Raw genomic sequence first — 22,998 nt, 5'->3', positions numbered from 1 at the left:
TTTCTCACTCCTTTCTGTGGTTGTTTTGAGGCTTAAGTAGAAGCGTGGAAGTGACAACATTATATGATGCAAGGCACATACATAGAGACTGACTCAGCCGAGGGAAGGGAAATCATACTGGGATAGGGACCGAAGCTTAGAGCCAGGCCCCGGACTCGCCTCCACATCCCTTGACCCCATTTGGCCCCACCTCAGGAGCCCCATCCCGATCTCCAGCCTGCTTGCTACCCTGAGGGCTGGCAGTCTTGATCTGTGGCCTTATGGTCTCATCTCATCGGCAGGGAAGCCAGGCTCCCACAAGCAGCTCATCAGGTGCTCACTGGGTTAACGCAGACTCGGTCCCGAAGAGAGTGGAGCTGGTGACCACGTGGTGGGAGGAGGCGCTTAGAGCCAGTCTCAAGTGCCTGGGTGTTTGCTGGGCCGGAGAGGGTCGGGAGGGCCTGAGGCTGCTGCCCCTGTCCAGGCAGAAAGCCTCAGAAGCCGATCGTGCCTTCTGCCCTGGCCTCCACCGTGTCTGCCGACCCTGAGCCAGTTCCTGGAGCTCTGCTGTCTACGGGCCCTGAACAGGGTGGTTGGTCTCTGTTCCCAGAGTCCCTGATGCGTCACCCTGTTCCAGTGTGATCTGGGTTCCTGGGTTCCTTCTACCTTGGGCGTGGCCTCTGTGGCCAGCGCCCAGCATGGCCTGCCTCTTGTCACCCCCCTGGGGTTGCCTTTCCCGCTATGTGCCTGTCGGCCATCCCAGTTGCCAGTGAGGATGACATGAAGGGCGAATTGCAACTGAAGAATCTCCAAGCTGGAGGGGCCCTTAGAAGTCACCTCTTTCAGCCCACCCCCGTGTGTGCATCCGCCGTGCCAACCCCCACTGATGGGAGGCTCTCCACCTCTGTTCAGATGACTTCTGTATCAAGAGCACCCCACCTCTGAGATGGCCGTTCTCATCACTGGGTCATTCTTCCCTGCTAGCAACAAACTCCTCTGAAATTCCCACTTGTGAATTTAGTTCTGCCGTCTCCAGCTGTACACAGCAAGTCTGACTCTCGCTGGTGTTGTAAGCCAGGCTTAATGCACATTACATTCCAAAGCCCGTTAATCTCTGAGACCATGGGGCGGTGCCTTGTTCCCACAGGGTGGTACCTTGTTTCCACGGGGCTCTTTTAAGAGGCTCTTGTTCTCCTTTGGTGGCTGAGCTGCTGGGCAGATGGCTCTGAACAAGGGCTATGCCCAGGGCACGCTGCCACCCTGCGGTGTCACCTCCAAGATTCCAGCCAAAGGGCTCCTGAGGCTCCTTGCAAGGAGCTCCGGCCCCTTCTCCCCCACCTCCCGATTCACAGGGTGTGGATGGGGGAGCAGGTGGGATGCAGAAAGCAGAGCCTGGCTTCTTTTCTGGAGTTCCTTTCCATGCAGATGACTTTTTCCCACCTGTCTTATCACACATTCATACCATCACCCTGGTCTCCAGGCCCAACCAGGGCCTTGGTGGGTCTGTGCACACCCATCACTTCTGTCCATTTGCTGAACTTGAGGCGCAGGTTTCTAGTTAGTTACCAGGGTAGCAGTTAAATCTCCCTGAGCTGTCTTACCCACAGTTGTTGGTTTTTCTCTGGGATGGTGCTGGCTGCCTCCTGGATGCTCATCTTCGAGGGGAGTTTGCTCTCCTCCAATCCCACTGGAGGGGCGCTCCTGGGGGTGGGGTCACTTCAAGGCTGGGCATGGAGCTAACACCTCTTCTCTGGACAGACGGAACCCTCTTCCTGGAGCCCCCATGCTCGGGAGGGGCAGAACTATGCTCCTCCCTAGGCCTTTTCTCCAAAAGGGGATTGGCCTGCCCTCCCAGCTCCCTTTTTTCTTTTTTGGACCCTTCATTGGTGAAGACTCTGCTGGCCCTGAGAGAGCCCCCGTGACCTGAGTCCAGGCCTGGCACCCCGCCATCACCCCGACATCTTCCCCTTCCTCCTTCTGTCCAGCTCCCCTTCTTCCTCTTTTCTCTCTTCCTCTCTTCTCTACCCTTTCCACCTCCTTCCTCTCCCTGTGACTTGCCCCGAATCTGCCCCTTGACCTCCTTCTGCCCCTCCCTTGGCGCCAGGCTGTGGCTTCAGGTCCCGGCTGCTCCCCCCACTCTTCTGCTGTGGTTGACGACGCGTGTGGGGCTCAGCCGTACTGCCCGCGGAGCCCATGCCCCCAGAGCCACGGGGGAACCTACCTCCACTGCAGGAACCTTCAGGGGCTTAGCGGGATGCCAGGTGACCCCACCCCGCTTTGCCTTCTGGGCTTTGGGGTTATGGGCAGAGCCTGTTCCAGAAGGAGACAGAGGATGGCTGGATACACTGCTGTTAAGAGAGGCCTGGAAAGTGCCCTTCCCTGAGAGGGAGGGCTGGCCCATTGGACACTTGGTTCTTGTTTCCAGGTCAGGGTGGTTTTGTTCAAGCCCCTCAGCTCACAGGGAGGGGAGCTGGGGCGGGGACAGAAGAGAATTGCCCACAGTCACTTGATGAGATTAGGACCCAGTGGTTTGCCTCCCTCTGCCCCCTGCTGTCTGGGTCTGATGGAGCAGGACAGGCATCCGAAGACCCCATCACGGGACTCAGTGCTCTGTGTCTTTATGAGGCTGGTGAACTCACGTCTTGTGGCCCGGGGCTCTGGGCTGCAGGTCCATGTAGACAAGTGTGCTTTTTGAGTATCCGGGGCCCTCTGAGCCTGGACTTGGAGGACCACGAGTTACCTCCCTTGGTGGGGAGGGGCAGGAGGCTTTGCCGAGGGTGCCTGCTTGTCCCTGAAGACCTCAGAAGTCACATTGGGGGCATCAGTGTCCTCATGTGTGAACCTCTGACCCTTGCCTAGGAAAAGGGAATAATACTAATTCCTGTTCAGGGTGAAGAGAACCCTGGTCCCCAGCGACAGCCTGGTACCCTCCAGGTTAGGAAGGGTAGCAAGAAGGTTCCTGTAGGGGTGGTACTAGCCCCCTGGGGCTTTGGGAGCTGTATGGCTGCGGGAAGGGGGCCCTGGGGCAGGCCCCTCCATTTAGCTCGGAGCCCAGGGGACACGGGGATGATGTGTGACAGCCTGGGCTCTGAGCAGGGGGTTGTCCCAGAGCAGGGGGAGCAGGGGCTCTGGCCCTCCCCGCCTGTCTCCCTCTCAGAGATGGGGAGATGTGGGGTTGGTCAAGCCTTCGGCCCCCCAGTGATCCCCTGTACGGCTGGGATTCCCAAGGTGCCCATCTCCCTCAGACGTGAGAGGCCCGGGCTTCTCCAAGAAGGGAGATGTCAGCCTTCTTCCCATCACCCGGTTGTCCTGCCTCCCAGTTTGGGGGAAGGAGGGGGAGGGGACCGACTGAGGAAGGGGAGAAGGCACCTGAGCACGCGTGGTCCCCGGAAAGTGGCCCTGGGGGGAACCCCTGCCTGCAGACACCCCTCCCTGTGAAGGATGTAAAAAAAAAAAAACAAAAAACTTGTTCTGCCTTTTTGTCTCCCCTCCCCCTCTGCCCGCCCCATGGCCCCCCCAGACTGCCTGCGCGTCGGCTGCGCACCCAGTAAGTGGCTTCCCTCTTCTTCTGCAGAGCCCCCGGGGGCCTGGGATTCTGGACACTGGGGTTGGGGAGGGGTGCGGGGCAGGGGAGGAGACGGCGTCGTCGCCGGCTTGTGCGGGGCTTGGGCTGTGGGTGTGGAGGGGTGGGGCCGGTGTGCTTGTGGAGGGCAGAACGAGCCAAACGAAGCTGAAGCAGGGGGAGTCGGTGGAGGTCTGGGGTCAGCATGTTCACTGAGACTAGGACTAGGAAGGGCCAGAAACTTCAGTTCTCCTCAAGTCCTCTGGAGGGTAGAGCAAAGGCTTGGGGTGGCACCTACCGCAGGAGGGCAGGAAGGAGCCGAAGAGGGGCTGGGCTATCCCGCTGTACCTCCGAAGGTGGCCACAAGGGGGAGGTCGAGGCACGCGGGAGAGAAGATGAGGGCTGGAGGTGAGTGGGCGGTGAGCCCGGAAGTTCAGCCCTCCACAGCCCCTGTTTGGGGTGCAGGGGGCGGGGGTGAGATTCTGCCAAACGGGGGCGCTCTCGGAGTGACAGTGAGGCTCTCGGCAGGGGTGAGATGGAGAGCGGATGTGGACATTTCTGAGCTCCCAGAGTGCCTGGATTCAACCCTCGTCTCTGAGTGTGTTTCTGCCTCGTGTGCCCTGAGGTCAAGTAAGAGAGCCCAGGGACGCGGCAGTCACAGGCAGAAAGAGTGTACTTAGCTCGGCTCTGTGTGGATTTGGACAGGTGTGCGCATGCGTGGTGAGCCCTGCCCTGCTCGTGAGAGCACTGGGGGGGGGGGGGGGGCAGGAGGAACCTTGGGGGGAGGGTGCCACAAATGGCCTGCAGCACCGTTCTAAAGCTAAACGTTTTTAGTCTTGGAAGCGGTTCACCTAGGTCTTGAATAAATGGCCGTAATTCCTAAAAAAGACATTCCGCTCTCTGGCCACGCTGGCCGTGCTGTGTATGTGATTGTGTGTCCGGGTGTGTGGAATTAACCAGGCGTGTGCAGAAAAGTCACACTGGGTCCCTCTAGATCAGGGATCCCCAACCTCTGTGCCACGGACCGGTGCCTCCTGTCAGATCCATGGTGGCATTAGATTAGAAATAAAGTGCCCAATTAATGTAATGCACTTGAATCATCCCCAAATCATCCTCCACCCCTCCTGGTCTGGGGAGAAATTGTCTTCCATGAAGCCGGTCCCTGGTGCCCAAATGTTGAGGACCGCTGCTCTAGATGGGGGAGCTGTGTGTGTGTGTGTGTGTGTGTGTGTGTGTGTGGAGTGCTCATGGACAGCCGTGAGGCTGTGGGTGCACTTCACATGCACGTTTGGGTGCGTGGTAAGGCTCTTGAAAGTTTGAGGCCTATGTCTATAGGCTGGGAATTCAGCTGCTGGCCACACACAGACCCTGAAGGTCCTGAGGAGAGGCGGGCTGAGTATGCTGGTTGTAGGTGTGAGTCTCCAGGTGCAGGGCCTTAGGGCACAACTGCGAAGGCACCACACCATTCATTCACACCGCGTTCTTTTCCAGTGCCACCCTGGGAAGTTGCACCAAGTGTGGCGATATGTTTACGACTATGTGTCTGCGTTTATGACTGGGTGTGTGAAGGCTCTGTGTGTGTGTAGGGGGTGGTGTACCTGTGTGCATGGGTGTGTGCAGGGGTGAGGCGTGTGCCTGGGGTGGTACTTGAAGCAGCCACATGAGGGCAGGAGGAGGTGCCGGGCTGACTCCCCCCTCGGTGCCGCAGGTAAAGGCCCCGAGACGCTCTTTGCGGGGCACAAGCTCAATGACAATGAGTGGCACACAGTGAGGGTGGTGCGACGGGGCAAGAGCCTGCAGCTGTCGGTGGACAACGTGACTGTGGAGGGTAGGTAGTCTGCAGGCCTGTTCTTGGTGACCCCTGCCTGGGTGCCATTTCTCCCTTGGGGTGGCATGTCATGGGCTGCTGGACCCCAGGGGCTGTTTCGACTCCCCAAAGGCAGCATTGCCCTGCAAGCCTGTTGGCCCAAAGAGTCCCACAACTCCCCCAGACCCAGGAGCGGTGGGTGCTGCCAGCGCCTACCTGTGGGGGGTTTGCTGATGTCCTTCCCATGCGGCCCTTGAGTGGAGGGGAGGCTCCTGGGGCCCCAAGACCAAGCCTCAGGAATGATCCTACAGTCTGGGCCCCAAGCCGTGTCCCCGTCTCTGTCTCCTGTGCTGAGCAGGACAGATGGCAGGGGCCCACACGCGGCTGGAGTTCCACAACATTGAGACGGGCATCATGACGGAGCGGCGCTTCATCTCCGTGGTGCCCTCCAACTTCATCGGGCACCTGAGTGGGCTGGTGTTCAACGGCCAGCCCTACATGGACCAGTGCAAGGACGGGGACATCACCTACTGTGAGCTCAATGCTCGCTTTGGCCTGCGTGCCATTGTGGCCGATCCTGTCACCTTCAAGAGTCGCAGCAGCTACCTGGCGCTTGCCACGCTCCAAGCTTATGCCTCCATGCACCTCTTCTTCCAATTCAAGACCACGGCCCCCGACGGGCTCCTCCTGTTCAACTCAGGCAATGGCAACGACTTCATCGTCATCGAGCTGGTCAAGGGGTGAGGTGCTGGGCTCTGCACCGCTGACAAGGATGTGGTACCCCCTGTCCCCGCCATGACCAAGAGGCAGCTCCCTCAGCCACTGGCTGAGATGTCCAGTCCCCACAGACCGAAGGTCAGGATTCAGGTCTCCCTGCCACTAGCCAAGATGGAGAAGCAGCACCCTCTCTTCCACCCTGGTTACCCCCCAATTACTTCCTTGCCAGGGGTTTCTCAGTCATATCTGTGCTCCATTCACTGTCCTGGCTCAGGTCATCTGGCCCTACTACAGGCAGAAGGCAGGGCTGGGTCCCTGTGACCTCTCTGGCCTAAGAGGCCCCCACCCTAGAGCAGCTTTGTCCCTGCCCAGAGGACCCTACTGCCCCCACAAAGCTATCCCTCTACCCACTTCTCTTTGGAGCCTGTCCAGGAGCCAAGTCCTCTGCGGCCTCTCTCCCCACATCCCCCACGATGGGACCTCACGCCTGAGTGCTCCTGTTGTTGGTTTGGGTTCTTTCACCCTGAGGCCTCCCCTCCGCCCCTTCCTCCTACAGCTTCCAGCCCCACCCCCAGCCCTCCGCTGTAGCTCCTCCTTACCCCGCCTTCCCAGCCCCCACCTTGACCCGGTGTCTCCTCCCTACTGTGGGGCAGGTACATCCACTACGTGTTTGACCTGGGGAATGGCCCGTCCTTGATGAAGGGGAACTCAGACAAACCAGTCAATGACAACCAGTGGCACAACGTGGTGGTGTCCAGGGACCCGGGCAACGTGCACACGCTCAAGATTGACTCCCGCACTGTCACGCAGCACTCCAATGGCGCCCGAAACCTCGATCTCAAAGGTGGGGCCTGGGGCCTCTGCAGGAGGCCTGGCCCTAGCCCAGATACCCCTTGGCCCCGGCAAGATCACCCCCCGCCTGGGATGTTCTTTTTCTTGCGTGATTCTGTCCCGCCCCTGCCCATGGTTTCCCTCACTCTTTGCCATTTTCCAGTGTGTCCAGCCTGACATCTTCCTATCAAAGCTCTGCTCAGCTCCCCTGCGAGGCTGCCTCTCAACACTGAAAGCCTGCCTGCAGGATGTGCCTCATGGGGAGCTTGGTGGCCTCACTCTAGAGCTAGGAGTAGGCAGCCGGGCCTTCTGAAGACCTCTTGGCCCTCCAGGGTTGAGAAGTCAGCTGTGCTGGGGGCTAGAGAGAGAACAGAGTCCTTGCTGAGCTGGGAGGGGGGCTGTGATGAGGGGAGGAAGGAGGAACAGTCTCCGGGTCCCCATGTGCTGCACTGGTCGTATTCCTTGGGCACTGGTTTGGACCCAGGCCTCTTTGGTGGGTTCAGCATCATGTGGGGGTCCTCCATTCTCCGGGGCTTCTTCAGTAGTTAGCAGGCCATCACTGCCTGCCCCTAGAATAGTGGCGGGTCAGAGAGGAGAGAAGAGGGGGATGAGTTTAGAGATCCGGGGAGTTGGAACAACAGGAGTGAGGACGAGGTCTGTGGCTTCTCCAGAGCCCACTGGGCAATGTGAGCCTCTCTCACACGCCCAAAGCAGCCCCCCGTCCCTTAGGGACCCCGGGTGTCACTGTGACTGTCCGAGCGTGGGGAGGGTTCCTAGAGACTGGAATCTACCCTCCTCTTGAGGAGGCAGCAGTGGAAGCTCCAAGAAGCTATGTGGTTTGCCTGAGGTCACAGAGTGAGTGGGCCCTGGAGTTGGAGCCAGAAACTTGGTCAGATCCTGCTCCAGTGCTCACTCACTTGTGTACAACTCTTGGTGACCCTTTGGGATTGTAGCACTCCAGGCTCCTCTGTCCATGGGGTTTTTCAGACAAGAATACTGGAGTGGGTTGCCATTTCCTCCTCCAGGAGAGCTTCCCCATCCAGGGATCGAACCTGCATCCTTTGGGTCTCCTGTGTGGCAGGCAGGTTCTTTACCGTTGAGCCATGGAGGAAGCCCCTAGAACGGATGGCATAGTGCTCACAATTCTCCCTGCTGCCAGAAGGGGGCAATGTGTCCCCAAGTAATTCACAGTGGCAGCAAACCCAGGGGTGGTCTGGGCTGGGCTTAGTTTGCACTGAGTTCCCAGCAGGGGCAGCAGGGTTGACCCATCACGTCTTGCTGGAGCTCTGCCGTGGGCCACCCAGGACTTCCAGGGAGTTGAGGTCCCTGCAGCCAGGCAGTGATGTGGAGGACCAGTGTCCCTGAGGAGGACTTCTTGCCCGTGTCACCCATCCCCAGTCTAAGCCTTAGCTGTTGGAAGGTGCCAGGCTTAGAACCCCCAGCAGACAACCCAGAGTTGGGAGAGCCTGGCAGAGGCCTGAAGGAGTTCTGGGGATGGGAGACTTCAGAAGGGAGGGAGCGAGGGTGGAAGGGACCAGGCTGCACTGCTATGAAAGGCCCTGATTACGGGCCGGAACTGGCATCAGATGTGTGGGAGAGAGCATGGAGCAGGTTCCTCCAGCTGCTTCCCTCTCCCCTCCCCGGGCATCTGGGCTTCTCTGGGAGGGGAGCAGACAGATGGCGAAGCGGAGAAGGAAGAAGGAAGGGTGGGGGTGGGCATCTGCCCCTCAGAGAGGAAGCTGGAGTCCGGATGAGACCGTGTGGGGCTGTGGGACCCGACACTGGGAGGGCCTGGGGATCTGGGGACCAAGATCCGAGCTCTGACCCCACTCCCTTTGCAGGGGAGCTGTACATTGGCGGTCTGAGCAAGAGCATGTTCAACAACCTGCCCAAGCTGGTGGCCTCTCGGGATGGCTTCCAGGGCTGCCTGGCCTCGGTGGACCTCAACGGGCGCCTCCCTGACCTCATCGCCGACGCCCTGCACCGCATCGGGCAGGTGGAGAGGGGCTGTGACGGTGAGTGTGGGCGCGGGAGTTAGGTGTGACCCTGCAGGGTGCAGGGGCACAGCTAGAGGCAGACTGGGGCCTGGGGGGCTTCCTCTCAGGCCTCGATGAAGCCTGCTGCCGCTGCACTGGGACAGTGTATGGGGACAGTCAGAGGTCACTTGCCCTCCCTGCTGCCTCCAGCCCCGACCCCTTATCACAGTTCCAGGCCAAGACCAGCTGTCATTGAGCTCCCCCACTCCCACCCCCATGAGTTCTTGGCCCTTCCTGCCCGGCAGGAACTGAGGGAGGGCTTCTGGCCTGGTCCCGAAGCTTCCTAACTCCTGGGGCGGGAGGGGGCTTGGCTGAGCGGGAGTGTTCCCTCCTCCTGCCTCTTCCAGGCCCCAGCACCACCTGCACCGAAGAGTCTTGTGCCAACCAGGGCGTCTGCTTGCAGCAGTGGGACGGCTTCACCTGCGACTGCACCATGACATCCTACGGAGGCCCCGTCTGCAATGACCGTGAGTGCAGGACTGGGAGGGCTGGGGTGCTTGGGGGAGGCCCCGGGAGGAGGGGGGTCTCTCAGAGCCATGCTGCTTGCTTCCTTCTCATCCCTTCTTGTCATGAGTGAGACGGAGGGGAGCTACTGGCTGCTGTCGCCTCCTGGAGTCCCCTCTCAGAGCTTTGCAGAACTCCTGATGTCTGTGTCAGGGGTGATGGTTGCTAGACAGCCTCTCCTCTTCCTTCTGAGCTGGTGGGACACTGCTCCCCTAACCTCTTGCCAAAGACGTGTCAGCCTCTGTCACTGTCCCGACGCTGGCCGTGGTCTCACGTGTCGTAGGCTCTGTCGCACAGGGCCGGTTGGGGGGGTTGCTGACCTGTACCCCTTGCTCCTGGTGTCCTTGAAGTGTGCAGTGGAAACCCATTATTTCCTGCCCAGAATAGGCCTATACCCCCAGAAGACAGGCTCAGGAGACACCCAGGAGGCCAGGCCTCCAGACAGCTGGCTTCCCTGGAGGCCAGTCATGGTGTCATGCCCAGTTTCCCACCCAGCTGCAGGGTGTCCCTTGGATCCACAAGGACACTCCCTCGTGTCCTCGCCTGGTTCTTCTCCTCCCTGGCTGGTCATCTGCTGCCAACTTGCATATTGTTTGAGGCCCCTTCCCAGAGAGGACAGCTTCAGCAGCGGTTTCCAGTCCCTCGTGGTTGGTGGCCGGCAGCTGGTTAGAGCTTGGCTGAGGGAGGGCAGTGGGGCAGGAATGAGGGAGAGACAACCTCCTGCTTGAGGGGGGCGGGCTGGGGAGCGTGTGGCCTCTTTAGGTGTCACCTGAATGGTCTTCCTTGGGGGTAGCTGGGCTGAGACACCAGGGACGTGACACGCCAGCTGCCTGAAAAAAGACACATGTGCACACACACTATAAATGGCTTCTTCACTTTGCAAATATGGACACTGAGGTCCGGAGGAGTCAGTGGATTTCCAGAGTGAATAGAGGATCTGGGCTGAGAACAGGGGTCCATGCCTTTGCCTCCATGCCACACTATGGAACCTTAGTCATCGGGCAGAGTTCTGAGTTTCTTCAGGGAAACCAGGGAAATCCCTGGTTTCTGGGATTGGGCTCTTGGGTGGGTCTTGATTTTTCCTTCTTTGTAAGAATGCCCCCTCCATCGCCATGAGTGCTTTCCTGGTGTTCTGAGGCAGGCCCATCCCTGGGTACCTCCACATCCTGTCTGGTCCTGCAGGATTCTTCCTGTCCAGCCTGCCACTCGCTGTACCTGCCAAAGCCCGCAGATGCCGGCCAGCTCAGGGGCACTCCAGTCCTGGCTGTCGGGGAATAAGGACGGGGCTGGGACCGGGCCTCTTCCTCTCCAGCTCATTCCCGCTTTGTGCAGGCGATCTGGGGATGGTGGCAACTTTGCTGTTTAATAGTAACTATCCCTACTGACTGTTTCGTGTTTCACGGCTTACAAAGTCATTTTAATTTGTCCTCAGAGAAGACAGTAAGATGGAGACCAGCTGTCTGATTTAGCTGCTGACACTGAGGCCTCAGTAACAGGCACATCCTTGCCCTTAATCGCAGGGCGCTGGGGGCGGGGAGGGGCTGGAACCTAGGTGTTCTTAAGGTGGTGGAGGTGGAGATGGAGGCGGTGCCCACGGATAGTAGGCATTTCTTGCCATGGCCGAGGGGGTCAGGATGGAGAAGAGCGCTGCCCCTCGTCACTACTTCACTCCCACATGATGGAGCCTTTTGAGAGGGAGCGGAGAGATGGATGTGGGTTTGGGAGTCAAACCATCTTTCAGCAGGGGTGGGAAGAGAGATTGGAACAACTTCCTTGGGTTGCAGGCAGGTGGGAGGCAGGGAGAGTTGGAGCTGGTGAACAGGGGCCTCTTGGGAAGTGTGACTGTCCCTGAGCGCTGGTCTGTGTGTCTGGTGGCAGAGCCCGAGCAGAGCCTTGGAGGTAAAGACAAGGTGGGTGCAATCTGGGAACCTCTGAGCACTGACCCTGGGGGTACCTCTGAGATCTCAACCCTTTTTCTCTTGAAGTTGTGCCTCCTCCTGATACTCCAGGCTTGGCTGTTTGATGCTCATGCTGTCTCTATGATGGGGCTCCACTGATGCACAAGGTCAAGTAGGAACCTGGCCCAGATGGCTGTCTGCTCCACCCCAAGTGTGACGGCCCTGGCGGCACCCTGGGTATCAAGGACCCTTGTGCCTGAAGAGACGGAGGGGGTGGAGATAGCCCAGGCATCCTCAGAGGGTTGGGCCTGTGGTGTGGAGCTGTCTGATGGTGAAGAGGCTGGGATGAGGAGGAGTCCAACCTTCAGGACAGCCTTTCCCTACACGTGGCCTCAGTTTCTCCATCTGGGACATGGGAATTCCACCTGGGGGTGAAGGCACCATTGTGAGGCTCAAGAGTCTGCTCTGGGAAGGCAGGAGATCAGAGGGAGAGAAGTCATTGTCAGGGTGAGAGAGAGGAAAGCGGAGAGAAAATAAAAAAGAATGTGAAATGAGAGAGGAAGGAAGCTGGATGGGGGCCTGCTTGCTGGCAGGGCCTGAAGCCCCAGGGCTGAGGTCTGGACAGCGCTTCCCTGGGCAGCTCCAGCTCCGCCTCCCGGAGCCTATCCCCGGGCTCTCCCAGGCAGTGGGTTCTTCCCCATCTCTGCCCCTGTTTCTCATCTCCCTAGTTGCTCTGCTGGTCTCCGCAGCCTCTATTGATCTCCTGCACACCTCTGTCTCTCCCTTCTTTTTTACCCTTTCTCTCCCCACCTCGCTAGCCAGTGTCGCCCCCTCCGGCTCTCTCCACTTCCCACTCACTAGTATTGATTGGCCTCTAGGCGGTTTCCCTTCCTCTCCTCTCGCCACCGGCTCCTCCCTCCCTCCCTCCGGGACCATACATTTTCTGCCTGCTCAGAGCTCTGTCAGTCTCTATCCCAGAGCCAGGGCCAAGAGCGGGCACAGGAAGAGCGGGCAGGAAGCAGTGCTCCCCAGCTTGCAAACTCTCCTCCCTCATGGGGCCACACGCCACCGGGACACTTCTTTCTGTGTGCCTCTGAGGACCCCTTTCTTCCCTCTGAAAGGCTGGGGACCTAATGGGGCACTGGCATCTAACAAGCTGGGGAAGGTGGCCGCTGGGGAGGAGGAGCTGTCCCAGGTCCTGGCTGCATCCAGGAGCTGGGCGCAGCTCTTTCGGGGCCTCCTGGTAACAGGTTTTGCTCCAAAACGGAATGCTGAATAATAAGCAGAAGCCAGCCCCTCCCCTGCCCCCCCTCCTCTTTCGCAGCCCCTTCCTTTTGCCCTTTCGTCGCCACCTCTCCTGGTCTGCCTCCTTCCAGGTCCATCACTCCCTCCCTCCCTCTCTTCCTCCTCTTTATCTACTCTCTGCCTCCCTGCGCCCCCCACCCCCCACCCCATTAAAGCCTCGTCCAAGCAGAACTCAAGTTGATGTCAGTGCAGAGGTGGTATCCAGACGAAGGGATGAAAGCCTCCTTGCTCTTACTTCCCAGAGGTGCCCCAAAGTCTGAGGGGCAGGTCGCAGTGGAGGGGCACCCTAGAAGGAGAAATGGCTTCCTCAGCAGGACATAAGTGGCTCAGAAAGGGTTTTGTCCCAAGTGGAACACTCATTGGATAGGTATCCTGGAACTGCCCCTTCCCCACCCAAGAGGGCGAGGTTGGCATTAGGGGAGGGGCAGAGGAAGTGGACAGGAAGGATTGGAGGTGTCCAGGAGGGTTACCGCGGGGAGGGAAGCACCCTTCTGAGGAGGTGTCGAGGGACTGTGTGTGCGGTATGTCTTAACTCTTGAGCACCTTTGAGGCTCCGGGTACATTGTTTGTATGCATATGGGTGACCCTGTTCTTGGAGGGTGACCTGGAGGGGGGTGTCCGTGGGTACGCTGGCTGTTCATTCATTGCCTGTGACCAAACACGTATGTGTGTGAGCATGTGTACACACTCGGTTGAGTGTGAGTTCGTGTGCCGGCTGTCTGTGAGCACATGTATGCAATGTCTGTGTCTGAGCCTGTGTGCGTGCGCGCGCACTGGTGCCTGTATGGGCACGTGGGTGTCTCCATACCCGAGCCCGTCCACATCCTAGCGTGCACGTGTGTTCCGAGGGGTGCGTGCAGAGGTGGCGGTAGCCACATCTCTGCGCACTGGGCCAGCGAGCACTATTGGGGTTCGTCCGGGCCGGGGGTGGGGGTGGTGGGAGGAGGTGGAAGAGAGCGGCCTCTCCGGCTAGCCTCAGTTCTGTTCAATTATTCAGCAGGGCCCCTTCTCCGGAGGGGGGCGGGAGGGGTGCGCGCACCCGGGCGTGGGGGAGGGGTGGGGCGCGCGCAGAGGAGAGGCGAGCGCTGAGCCGGCTAGCCAGGTGCCGCGCGGCAGAGCTGCCCAGCGCCGCCCGCAGATCAGGAGCCGCTCGGGTCCCTTCGCCCTGCCCCCTCCTCCGCCCGCGCTCCCCCTCCCCTCCCCTCTCCACCCCTCCTTTCCTCCCTCCTCTCTCCCTCCCTCTCCCTTCCAGCCCTCTTCAGCCTCTGCAGCAACACTCCGCTGCCTCCATCTCTCCGCCGGAATCTCGCAGGCTCGCGCCTTCCCTCCGCTCAGCCCCGCTCCCCTCCTCTCCTCTCCTCTCCCCTCCTCTCCCTTCATTCCCCCCTCACCCGGATTTGCTTCCCTTCCCCCCTCTCCCGCCCCCACCCCCCGGCCGCTCCCTCCTCTCCCCCCGGCCTCCGTCGGGCGGCAGCGGCAGCCGCGGCGCGGCGGGCCCTGGTCTCCGTCGGTCTCCTGCCTCTCCTCCAGTCCCCCCTCCCCGGCTCGGTTTTTCCGCAGGATTTCCCCGCTCTCCCCTCCCTGCTTGGCCCCCGCGCCTCCCCTCTCTCTCCACCCGGCACCATGCCCCCTCCCCCGGGCGCTCCCCCGGGTTTCTGACGGCCCTCTGCGCCGCTCCGACCCCGCCGAGATGCGGGGGGACCCTTAGCTCCTCGCGATGGACCCAGGCGTCCTGGACCTTGGCGTTGCCGCTCCGCGGACCCCGGATTCCCCGGCGGGATCCACTTGATTTCATTGACTCCGGACCGAGGCTTGGGCTCTGATTTTCCTTCTCTTCACCCCCCCCCCACCCCCCTCCAGGGGCTCGGAGCCGGAGGGGGGCTTCGCGGGGCTACTAGGCCCCGCGTCCCCGCCCCCGGCCATGGGGCTGTGAGGGGGCCGCCCCCGGGCCGAAATGCCCCCCGGGGGAAGCGGGCTGGGGGGGTGCCCGCGCCGCCCCCCCGCCCTGGCCGGGCCCCTGCCGCCGCCGCCGCCGCCACCTCTGCTGCCGCTACTGCTGCCGCTGCTGCTGCTGCTGCTGGGGGCGGCCGAGGGGGCCCGGGTCTCCTCCAGCCTCAGCACCACCCACCACGTCCACCACTTCCACAGCAAGCACGGCACCGTGCCCATCGCCATCAACCGCATGCCCTTCCTCACCCGCGGCGGGCACGGTAAGTGGCGCTGCCGATACCAGCCGGCCGGCCGGCCGCCCCCGGGGCCTCCCTTGCGCGCGGTCCTGGCCCCCGCGGGCCGCACCCCAGCCGTGCGCGCCGAGGCCCGGCCCCTCCGCTCTGCGGGCCCGCGCCCCCTCACCTCCCATCTTGGGCTCCATCAGCACCTCAGCCGCACCCTCTCCTCTCCAGCAGCATCCCCTCACCCCGTCCGTTTATCACCCTCATCTCTGTCTTCACTTTCATTGCTTGCCTCACCTTCACCTCCGAATCCCTATCTCCAGGGTGTTATAACCTTCTGTGTAGGCCCCCTCACCCCCTCTCTGTCTGGCCGTCCATCCTCTCTGCCCTGCTCTCCCTTCCCCTTTTCTCTTCCTCTTCACCTCCTCCATCCCTGCCCCTTATCATTTCTCCATCTGGCTTCCCTCCACCTAGGCCACTGTCACTTTCCTGGCCCAGCATCTGGGTGCCCATTATCTCCCCCACCCACCCCAACCTCTCACCTCTGTCCCATCTATCACCTCTGCTCAGACGTGTCCCGTCACTGCCTCTTTCCCCTCCTGGTGTCTGGCAGTTTCACCTCTGTTCCTTCAGCCGCCTTCCCGTCTTTCCCCCATGCCTGTCCTTCCACCGCCTCCCAAGCAATCAGCTCGCTCCGCTGTCCCATCCTTTCCCAGCCTCATTCCCTTCATCTCTGGTTTTTCCTCTCCACATCTCTTCATTTCTGCCGTACCTCCACCTCTGATCCTCAGCATCTCCCACCTCCCGCTGTTTGAATTTCTGCTCAGCACCCCGTCTCCCCTTCCCCTCTCCAGTCAGTCCTCTGCCACTCTACACTGTCACCTCTTATCTCAGTGTCTCCTCCTGCCATATCCTTCCATGTCAAAATTTACTTCTCCTTCCCTCTCAGACCTTTCGTTCCTGACCTCTAACACTTCTAGTTTCTTCCTTTTTTTCACCTCCCAGCCCAGTCCCTTCATCACTTCATACCTTAGACCCCTGAGATTCACTGTATGCCTCTCTTCCCATCTCTGTACCTGCTGCCTTCTATCTTTGTCTTCCGTATTCTCTGTGCCCCCGACACTTCCCATTACTGCGCCCCTATGACTTCCAACCCCAGGCCTCCTGGGTCTCTCCCTCTTCACATTTTATTATTTCATCTCCATGTCAGGTCCCATCATTTCCCATCTCAGTCTCTCCTTCACATTTCATCTCAAAGCTCCTGTTACCTGCTGTTCCAGAGATCCCATCACCTCCCGTTTTAGTCCAGTTCCTTCTCTGTTCTCCACATTACCTCCCATCTCTGTACCTTGCCATCAGTTTCCACAGGGTACCACCATCACCTCCATTCTGTACCTCTCTCACCTCCCATGTGGTACAGCTCATCATCTCCCACCTCCATACCTCCATGGCTTCCCATCCATATACTTCATCAGCTTCCATCTTTAGTCCCCACCTCAGCCCTCCAACACTTGCCATTCTGTACTTCAGTGACTTCTCATTCCTGTACTCTCATCACCTCCTATACCCGTCCCCCCATCACTTCCCCTCTCGGTGCCTCTGTTGCCTTCCATCCTGGTACTCTGACATTTCCATGCTTCCATCGCTGTGCCTTCACCTGTTCACACTCTGTACCTTGTTGTCTCTAATTTCTGTACGTCCATCACTTCCATTTCCGCCCATCCATACCCTCTCATTTTTTTGACTCCCTTTTTGTTCCTTCCTCATCTTTCATGCCCATATCTTCACTTCCCATCTGTGCCCTCATGGTCCCCATTTCTGCTCTCATCTTTGCGTCCTCATCAGTGTTCTTCACCTGTCCTTTCTTGCTTCCCACTCTTTGTTCCCCCATACCACTTTCAAGCTTCCCACCTTTTTGCTCTCCCCCTTCCTCCTTTTTCCTTGGATTATCTTTATCTTTTTCCTGCCTCTGTGTTCCCTTCATCCAGTTCCCAGGGGCAGCCTCACCAGCATCCTCCATCTCTTTCTCATTCCTTTCTTTTTCTTGCCCAGCAGAGTCATTCCCAGCTGGGTCCATCTCCACGCCATGCTCTCCAGGCTCTTCTCCTTCTGCACTCGCCGCCCCCCACACCCCTGCTCCTGATTTTAGCTCCCCTGTTCTCACCAGGAGCAATCTGGCCCTCCTTGCCTTTCTCCATCCTCTTCATTGTCCCCTCCAGCTCCACTGAGGCTCAGTCCCCAGAGAGACCCAGATAAGACATGGTCTTTCTGAGCAGTGAGGCGAGGCCTAAAGGGATGAGAGAAGAAAGGCCATCAGGGAAGATCTCTGTGGGGTGAAGAGGAGAGAAGGTCAAAGAGGCAGGGGATGGAGGGGGGCTGGCCCAAGGGAGCTGAGCAGAGTGGAACTGAAGTGCCAGAGGAAGGCTCAGTGAAGGAGCTGGTGTCAGGGTGCAAAGAGCTGGGGAGGAAAGGGAGAGACAATGGAGGAAAGAACTTGGGGGCTGTCGGGGGTGGGATCCTATGGAATGTTGGCATTGGGATGGCCTCAGAGGCAGCCACCCCCTTGTGCAAGAGAGAAACCGCCCCAGGAAGGCCATGGGCTGCCCAGGGCCCCAAGGAAGCAGAGGAGCTGGAGGGCCCTGCAGGGCAGTGAGGGAAGGTGATGGAGAAACAGGGTGGAGGAGCCCATGAAGGGTCAGGCAAGTGAGAGGACGGAGGAGGGTTCAAGGACAGAGAAGAGGAGGAAGAGGCCAGTGGTCATGGCTGAACCCCACCTCTGCGCACCTCCGCTGTGGGGCGAGGTCCAGGGCCTGGCTTCTGTTGGGACCCAGGCTTGGCAAGAGACAGAGCCAGCTTGGGAGACCCATCCAGCCAGAGGACACCTTTCCTTTCTGGGTTTCCCCAGGGTGAGGAGCTACTCTTTCTGCACCTGTGTCTCCACTTCTCTTCTCATGGGCTCTTCCTGCCTTTCTCCTTTCTTCCTTCCCTCCTTCCCTTCACTCTTTTCTCCATTTCCCTTCCCACCCCCAACCCCTCCTGTTACATAATACCCCTACCGACCTGCCAGACACGCCTCCCCTGGTGTCAGTCTGGGCCTGGGAGGACCAAAACACCTGGGTCCTAAAAATGGCCTGGGGCGGGGGTGACACTTCTGATCCTTGACCCTGATTCTGATTTCAGGGCCCTTGACAAGCCTCGCCACCCCAGACCTTCATTTCCTGTACCCTCTGAGGCCAGGAATAGAGGGGTCAATCCCAGTTTGTTTCTGAGTCAGGAGCCTCCAGGGGTTCTGCATTCATCACTCCAGCTTATAAAGGGGTCTGGCATTTATTTTGATTCTTGTTATGGGTGTGTTCACTTGGATGTCTGACTGAATGTTTTATGGCCAAGAATGAGCTTAAGAATTGAGGAGATATTGTTCTGGGATCAAGAGAGAGCTGAGCCCAGGGCTCTGGATCTAGGGAGGTACCCCCCGCCTGGGTCTGTATACAAAGAACTGGTGTGGGCTGTGGGCACTCAGGACTGCAGCCTTTCTGGATTGTGGAGGATATTTTATCCTGTCGTGATTCTAGATCTCCCAGAAGGTTTCTGTCATGGGTTCTGATGCGTCAGACAGAGGGTCTGCACATGTAGTTTTAACCACGGGGGCAGCACTGCACGCGTGGCTTTTCACATGGGATGATTATTTTATTTGGGTCTGGATTAGCTAACCATTATTAATGGTTGGTTGGGTTTTTTTCCCTCTAGAATGCAGGTGTGTGGGAATTGTACGGAAGATTCTTGATCATTTAGTGTTTTACTGGACCAGTGAATTTCTGGGTCTAGGAGGCATAGAGGGGACCATGTTGGGTGTGGGCAGAAGATTCCAGGCCTGGCCCTTTGGGTGGTGGCCACTTAGGCCTTTGCATTTTGTGTCTGGCCAGAGGCAGTCTTGCCTAGGGCTTCAGGGGTGTTTCCCACCCTGCCACCTCACAATGGTATCTACACAATGTTATCTGTCATGTAGCTCAGTAGCATTTTCCTGGGGAGGTCAAGAACAGTGGGTCTGGACCACATGAGGGCCACATAATGGGCCTTAGCTTAGGCCCCCTTCTTCTCCAGAGCCCTTTCGGGAACCCGTCAGAGGTTCTAGCTGTGGTGTCCCGGGCTCCATGTGTGCCTTCCCCTGCGACCCGGGGTATCTGATGGCCAGGGCTGAGGACGGCTGGCCGGGCGCGAGGAGGGAGGCGCCTCCGGAGCGCGGCGGGGAGGGGAGGGGAGGGACCGGGCGGAGCCCCGCCCCCGCCCGCGTCCGCCCCAACCCGAGCCTGCTGCCCGGAGGGCGGGAGGCGGGGGGCCGGGGAGAGAGATGCCTCCCCAGGGTAATCACTGCCGCCCCAGCCCAATAAACCATCCATCCTTCACCTCTTCGGCCCAAGACGTGTCTCTCCATCCGATCCCCCACCGTGTAATAAACGCCCTTAGGCTTTTACAGTCCCGCCCCGCGTAATAAACTGGCGGCAGTGGGAGAGCCGCGGGGTAGTGAATCCCGGGGGAGGCCCGGCCGAGCGGGGGCGCGGGCTGGGGACTGGGGTTGGTGGGGGGCGGCCCGTGTGCCGTGGACCTCGGGGGCGGGGAGGCGTGCGACCGTCCCGTCCTGCGCGGTGCCAGCCGCTGCCCTCGCCGCCTGCCAGTCTTTGTGCGCTTACCGCCATGTTTCCCGGCTGTCTCCTGTCGGGGTCTGCCTCTCCACACTGGGTCTTTGTGTGCAGCTGGCTGCGGCGTGGCCTGTGTGTGGGTGTGGGGTCTGGGGATGCGTCACTGGGGACGCGTCGGCTACGGGGCCCGGGGCTGCGGGCACGCGCCCGACCTCTGATCCTTCCTGCCTCACTGCACTATGGGGCATGGAGATGGGGGGCGGGCTCGGTTCTCACCTCATCTCCGGGCTCGGGGTGATGTGCTGTCTGGGTTCCTGGGATGGGAAAGTGAGGAGAAAAGGTTTCTCTTTCCCCGAGCCCTGAGGGGTTTAGGAGGCTCCAGGTAGATGGAGTTTCCTTTGTTGGTGGAGGGAACAAGAGACCCAGTAAGCCCTTCTACATCTGACTGGGAGGCCCTGGAACCAGGGGTGAAGAGGCCCATAGGCCAAGAGGCAGGGAGGAGTGTGTGTGCAGGAGGGTCAGCATCTCAGCTCCCCTGGTCCTCTTCACCCCCCAAATTTGGACGTGCAGCTTGTGAGTGAGCAGAGGGGGAAGGGAGGACCCTGGGTATTACGGTTACCATGGAAACAGCCGATTTTCCGGAGTGCTGCAGTGTTGGGAGTGGAGAGAAGGGTGCCCGCTGAGGCCTGCTCTGCCCCTAGCCCTCACACCCTGCCCTGTCCAGGCAGTGACTGCCAGAGGGCGGGGGTGTGGCTCATGCCCCGATCCGGTTCTCAGCCCTGATCTTGGGGCCCCATCTTGAGATTTCAGATCTCACCAGGGAGGCCCCCAGGGAGGAAGGATACCTGAGTTGGGAGGGGGCAGGGCCCAGCTCCCTCTGTCTGCTGGGGGCACTTTCCCACAGCTGCGGTGTGGCAGATGTCAGTTAACTGACACCCAGGTGCTTCCTTCCCCGAGATCTTGCCCCCGGGAGTCATCTTTCCCCTCTGGTCCTGCCTGGGGGAGATGGAGGGCGCTGGTGACAAGTGCTCAGGGTGACAGCTCCTGCCCCCCCCCCCCCCCCGCCCCCGGCCCCCTGCTGGCCCCAGTGCCTCTCTGGGACCCAGACCACACACAGCCTTCCCTTGTCTCCTTGGCTCCTCCTGGGCCTGCAGAAGGTGCCTCCCTCCAAAGCACTCAGGGGTCCCCTCTCCTTTTGGAGGCCCAGGAGCTTCCTAGGATAGAGACCCCTGGTCCCATATTGCCCAAATTGCCCTGAGGTGAGAGACCCCAAGGTGTGTGAGAGGGGCGGCCTTAGTGTTTCCCACTGGACTGCCATCTTAGCAGAGCAGGTTTGCTCCAGAAATACCTCAGACCCTCCCTGACCTGGAACTTTTCTAGCCCATCCAGGGCTCTCCCACCCCACAGCCACACTTTTCTCCCAGTCTACTCCAGGTTTTCCCCCTCAGGCTCATCTGCCTCTCTTTTCTGTCTGGATAAGTCCTCCCCTGAACCCCTCTCCCCCAAGAAGTGCTTTGAGAGGAGCCGTTAGTGGCTAATTATTTAATTAAGCATTTTATGGATCTCATCTGCTCCATTTATGTTCTAAAGAATGCAAGATTGTTGTCTTCTCTTCTCTGAAGGCCCCAGAGCACTAGTCCTCTAGGCCTCCCAGACAGAGCTCCCTTCCCAGCAACTGGGTGACTGGCCCCCCACCCCCACCGTGGTCATCAGTCTGCCCCCACCCCCCCACCCCCAGGGAGCCCAGGCAGCCGCAGGAGGGGACGTGGCGACTAATGGGGTTTATTTTGGGGCTGAGATCGTTAGGGACCTCACACCCCGCCCCCGGCAGCCGGATGGCAAAGAGGAGACAGAGGGGGAGAGAGGGTGGGGTGGGGGAGGGGTGGGAGAGGGTTCCCTTCACCATCTCTGGCTCCCACCCTCCTGCTTTCTCTCACCTACACCCCTCTCTGTCCCTCTCTGTCCATCTGTCTCTCTGCCTCCTTCCTCCTCTGGTTGTCAATCTCCCCCCCACCCCCACCCCTTGTCTGTCTCTTTTTTTCTGGGCAGGGCTCCAGGACCCCCTGTTTTGGCACCCAGGCATCCCCCTAGTTGGGAGTGGAAGCAGGGAGTCCAGGCAAACTGGAACCAGGTTTTGCAGGGGCTTGGGAGGGGGTGGGGGGCAGGTGTTGGAGGGGCGCCAGCCTGCGGGCTATGAGTCAGAGCCGAACACAGCCCCTGCTTCTCCTCCCGCCATCGCCTGGGGCTCCTTTTGCCTTGGTGCCTGCTCCACTCAGCCTGCAGAAACACACACCACACACCTGTCACCTGGGCCGGGCCTGGGAGCAGTCGAGCGGGGCCCTCTAGGTCCTGCCTGCCCCTGGTGATCATCTCTGTCCCCTCGCAGCATCTCCCCAGGCCCTCTCTCTCTGTGTCGGTCTCTCTATTACCTCTCTTTTGCGGTAATTAAAACTGGAATTCTTGATGAGGCAGCTACATCTGTCTGTGCGCGTGCACAGGCTCCCAGCCGGGCGCCCGCCTGCCAACTGTTCCCTAGGACAGCAGGGCCTGGTGGCCGCTGTGGGTCTCACAGCTGAAGCCTGTACCCTAAACCCATTGTCTCAGGGCGCTGGCCACAGCCCTAAGGACCTGCTGACCACCCCCCCTGACGTCTTATCTCCCTCTCCCTTTCCTTCTCTCTGCAGCTGGAACCACGTACATCTTTGGGAAGGGGGGAGCGCTCATCACCTACACGTGGCCCCCCAATGACCGGCCGAGCACAAGGATGGACCGCCTGGCCGTGGGCTTCAGCACGCACCAGCGGAGCGCTGTGCTGGTGCGGGTCGACAGCGCCTCGGGCCTCGGGGACTACCTGCAGCTGCACATCGTAAGAAGCGGGGCCGCCACCCCCAACCCCTCAGCCTTCCTACCCCAGGTCCACTCTGTCCCTCCTGCCATGGGACCAGCACCTTAAATCTTTCCCTTCCGTGGAGCCCCCAGAATCTCTGTTCCCTGACCCCTGGGGTTTCCTCCCTGTGGTTCTGCTCCTGGGACCCCCTCTCCTGCCGGTTATTCACTGAAGCTCCCCAGCTCCGAGCTCTGAGACCTTCCTAAATGTAGTCAGGGGCTCCCTCCAGGCTTCCAGGCCATTCTCCTGCAGCCTTCGGGGCCGCCCTCGCCTCATGACTGCCCTGGGCTGCTGCCCACTCACTATGACACCAACTCGGCCACCCACTGTGTCCCGTACTCTGTCCTGCTCCTCCTTTGGCCTCCCCGCCCCGGGACAGCCCACCCTTGCTTCTTCACCTTGCCTTTTGATCCTGTCCCGCATCTGCCCTGCCCTTGAATATTGTTCCCATGGCCTTTGCCCTCGCAGCGGCCACCTTGCCCAGCCTCCTAGCCATAGCTACAGCCTTTCTGGCCATAGCCCTGCGCATTCCTCCCTGACTTCTTGGCCCAACCCCACATCTCCACCCCGACCTCCGAGCCCCACTTTTCTGCTTTTCTCTGTGCAACTCCGCTCCTTGCCCTCTGCTCTCTCCCACTGCCTCCCTCAGGCCCCTCTCCTCACA

General features: G+C 59.9%; 1 protein-coding gene across 9 annotated transcripts in view; it reads left to right on the top strand.

The window, feature by feature from the left end:
* Positions 1–22,998, top strand: part of NRXN2 (neurexin 2) — a 99,750-nt gene that overhangs the window by 49,181 nt on the left and 27,571 nt on the right. For 6 of the 9 annotated variants that reach the window (XM_065936542.1, XM_065936543.1, XM_065936544.1 and 3 more), the window contains 7 exons: positions 3,500–3,526; positions 5,250–5,369; positions 5,707–6,088; positions 6,719–6,909; positions 8,738–8,911; positions 9,280–9,399; positions 22,132–22,313. In XM_065936542.1, the coding sequence (XP_065792614.1) occupies positions 3,500–3,526; positions 5,250–5,369; positions 5,707–6,088; positions 6,719–6,909; positions 8,738–8,911; positions 9,280–9,399; positions 22,132–22,313 (1,196 nt within the window). Of the gene's footprint in view, positions 1–3,499; positions 3,527–5,249; positions 5,370–5,706; positions 6,089–6,718; positions 6,910–8,737; positions 8,912–9,279; positions 9,400–14,129; positions 14,850–22,131; positions 22,314–22,998 lie in introns of those variants that run through there. The other 3 variants (XM_065936546.1, XM_065936545.1, XM_065936539.1) reach the window with 2 other exon arrangements.

This window comes from Muntiacus reevesi, chromosome 5 (assembly GCF_963930625.1).
Source record: "Muntiacus reevesi chromosome 5, mMunRee1.1, whole genome shotgun sequence".
Taxonomy (NCBI): domain Eukaryota; kingdom Metazoa; phylum Chordata; class Mammalia; order Artiodactyla; family Cervidae; genus Muntiacus; species Muntiacus reevesi.
Note: the sequence above shows the minus strand (reverse complement) of the source record. Positions and strands in the feature narration are given on the sequence as shown.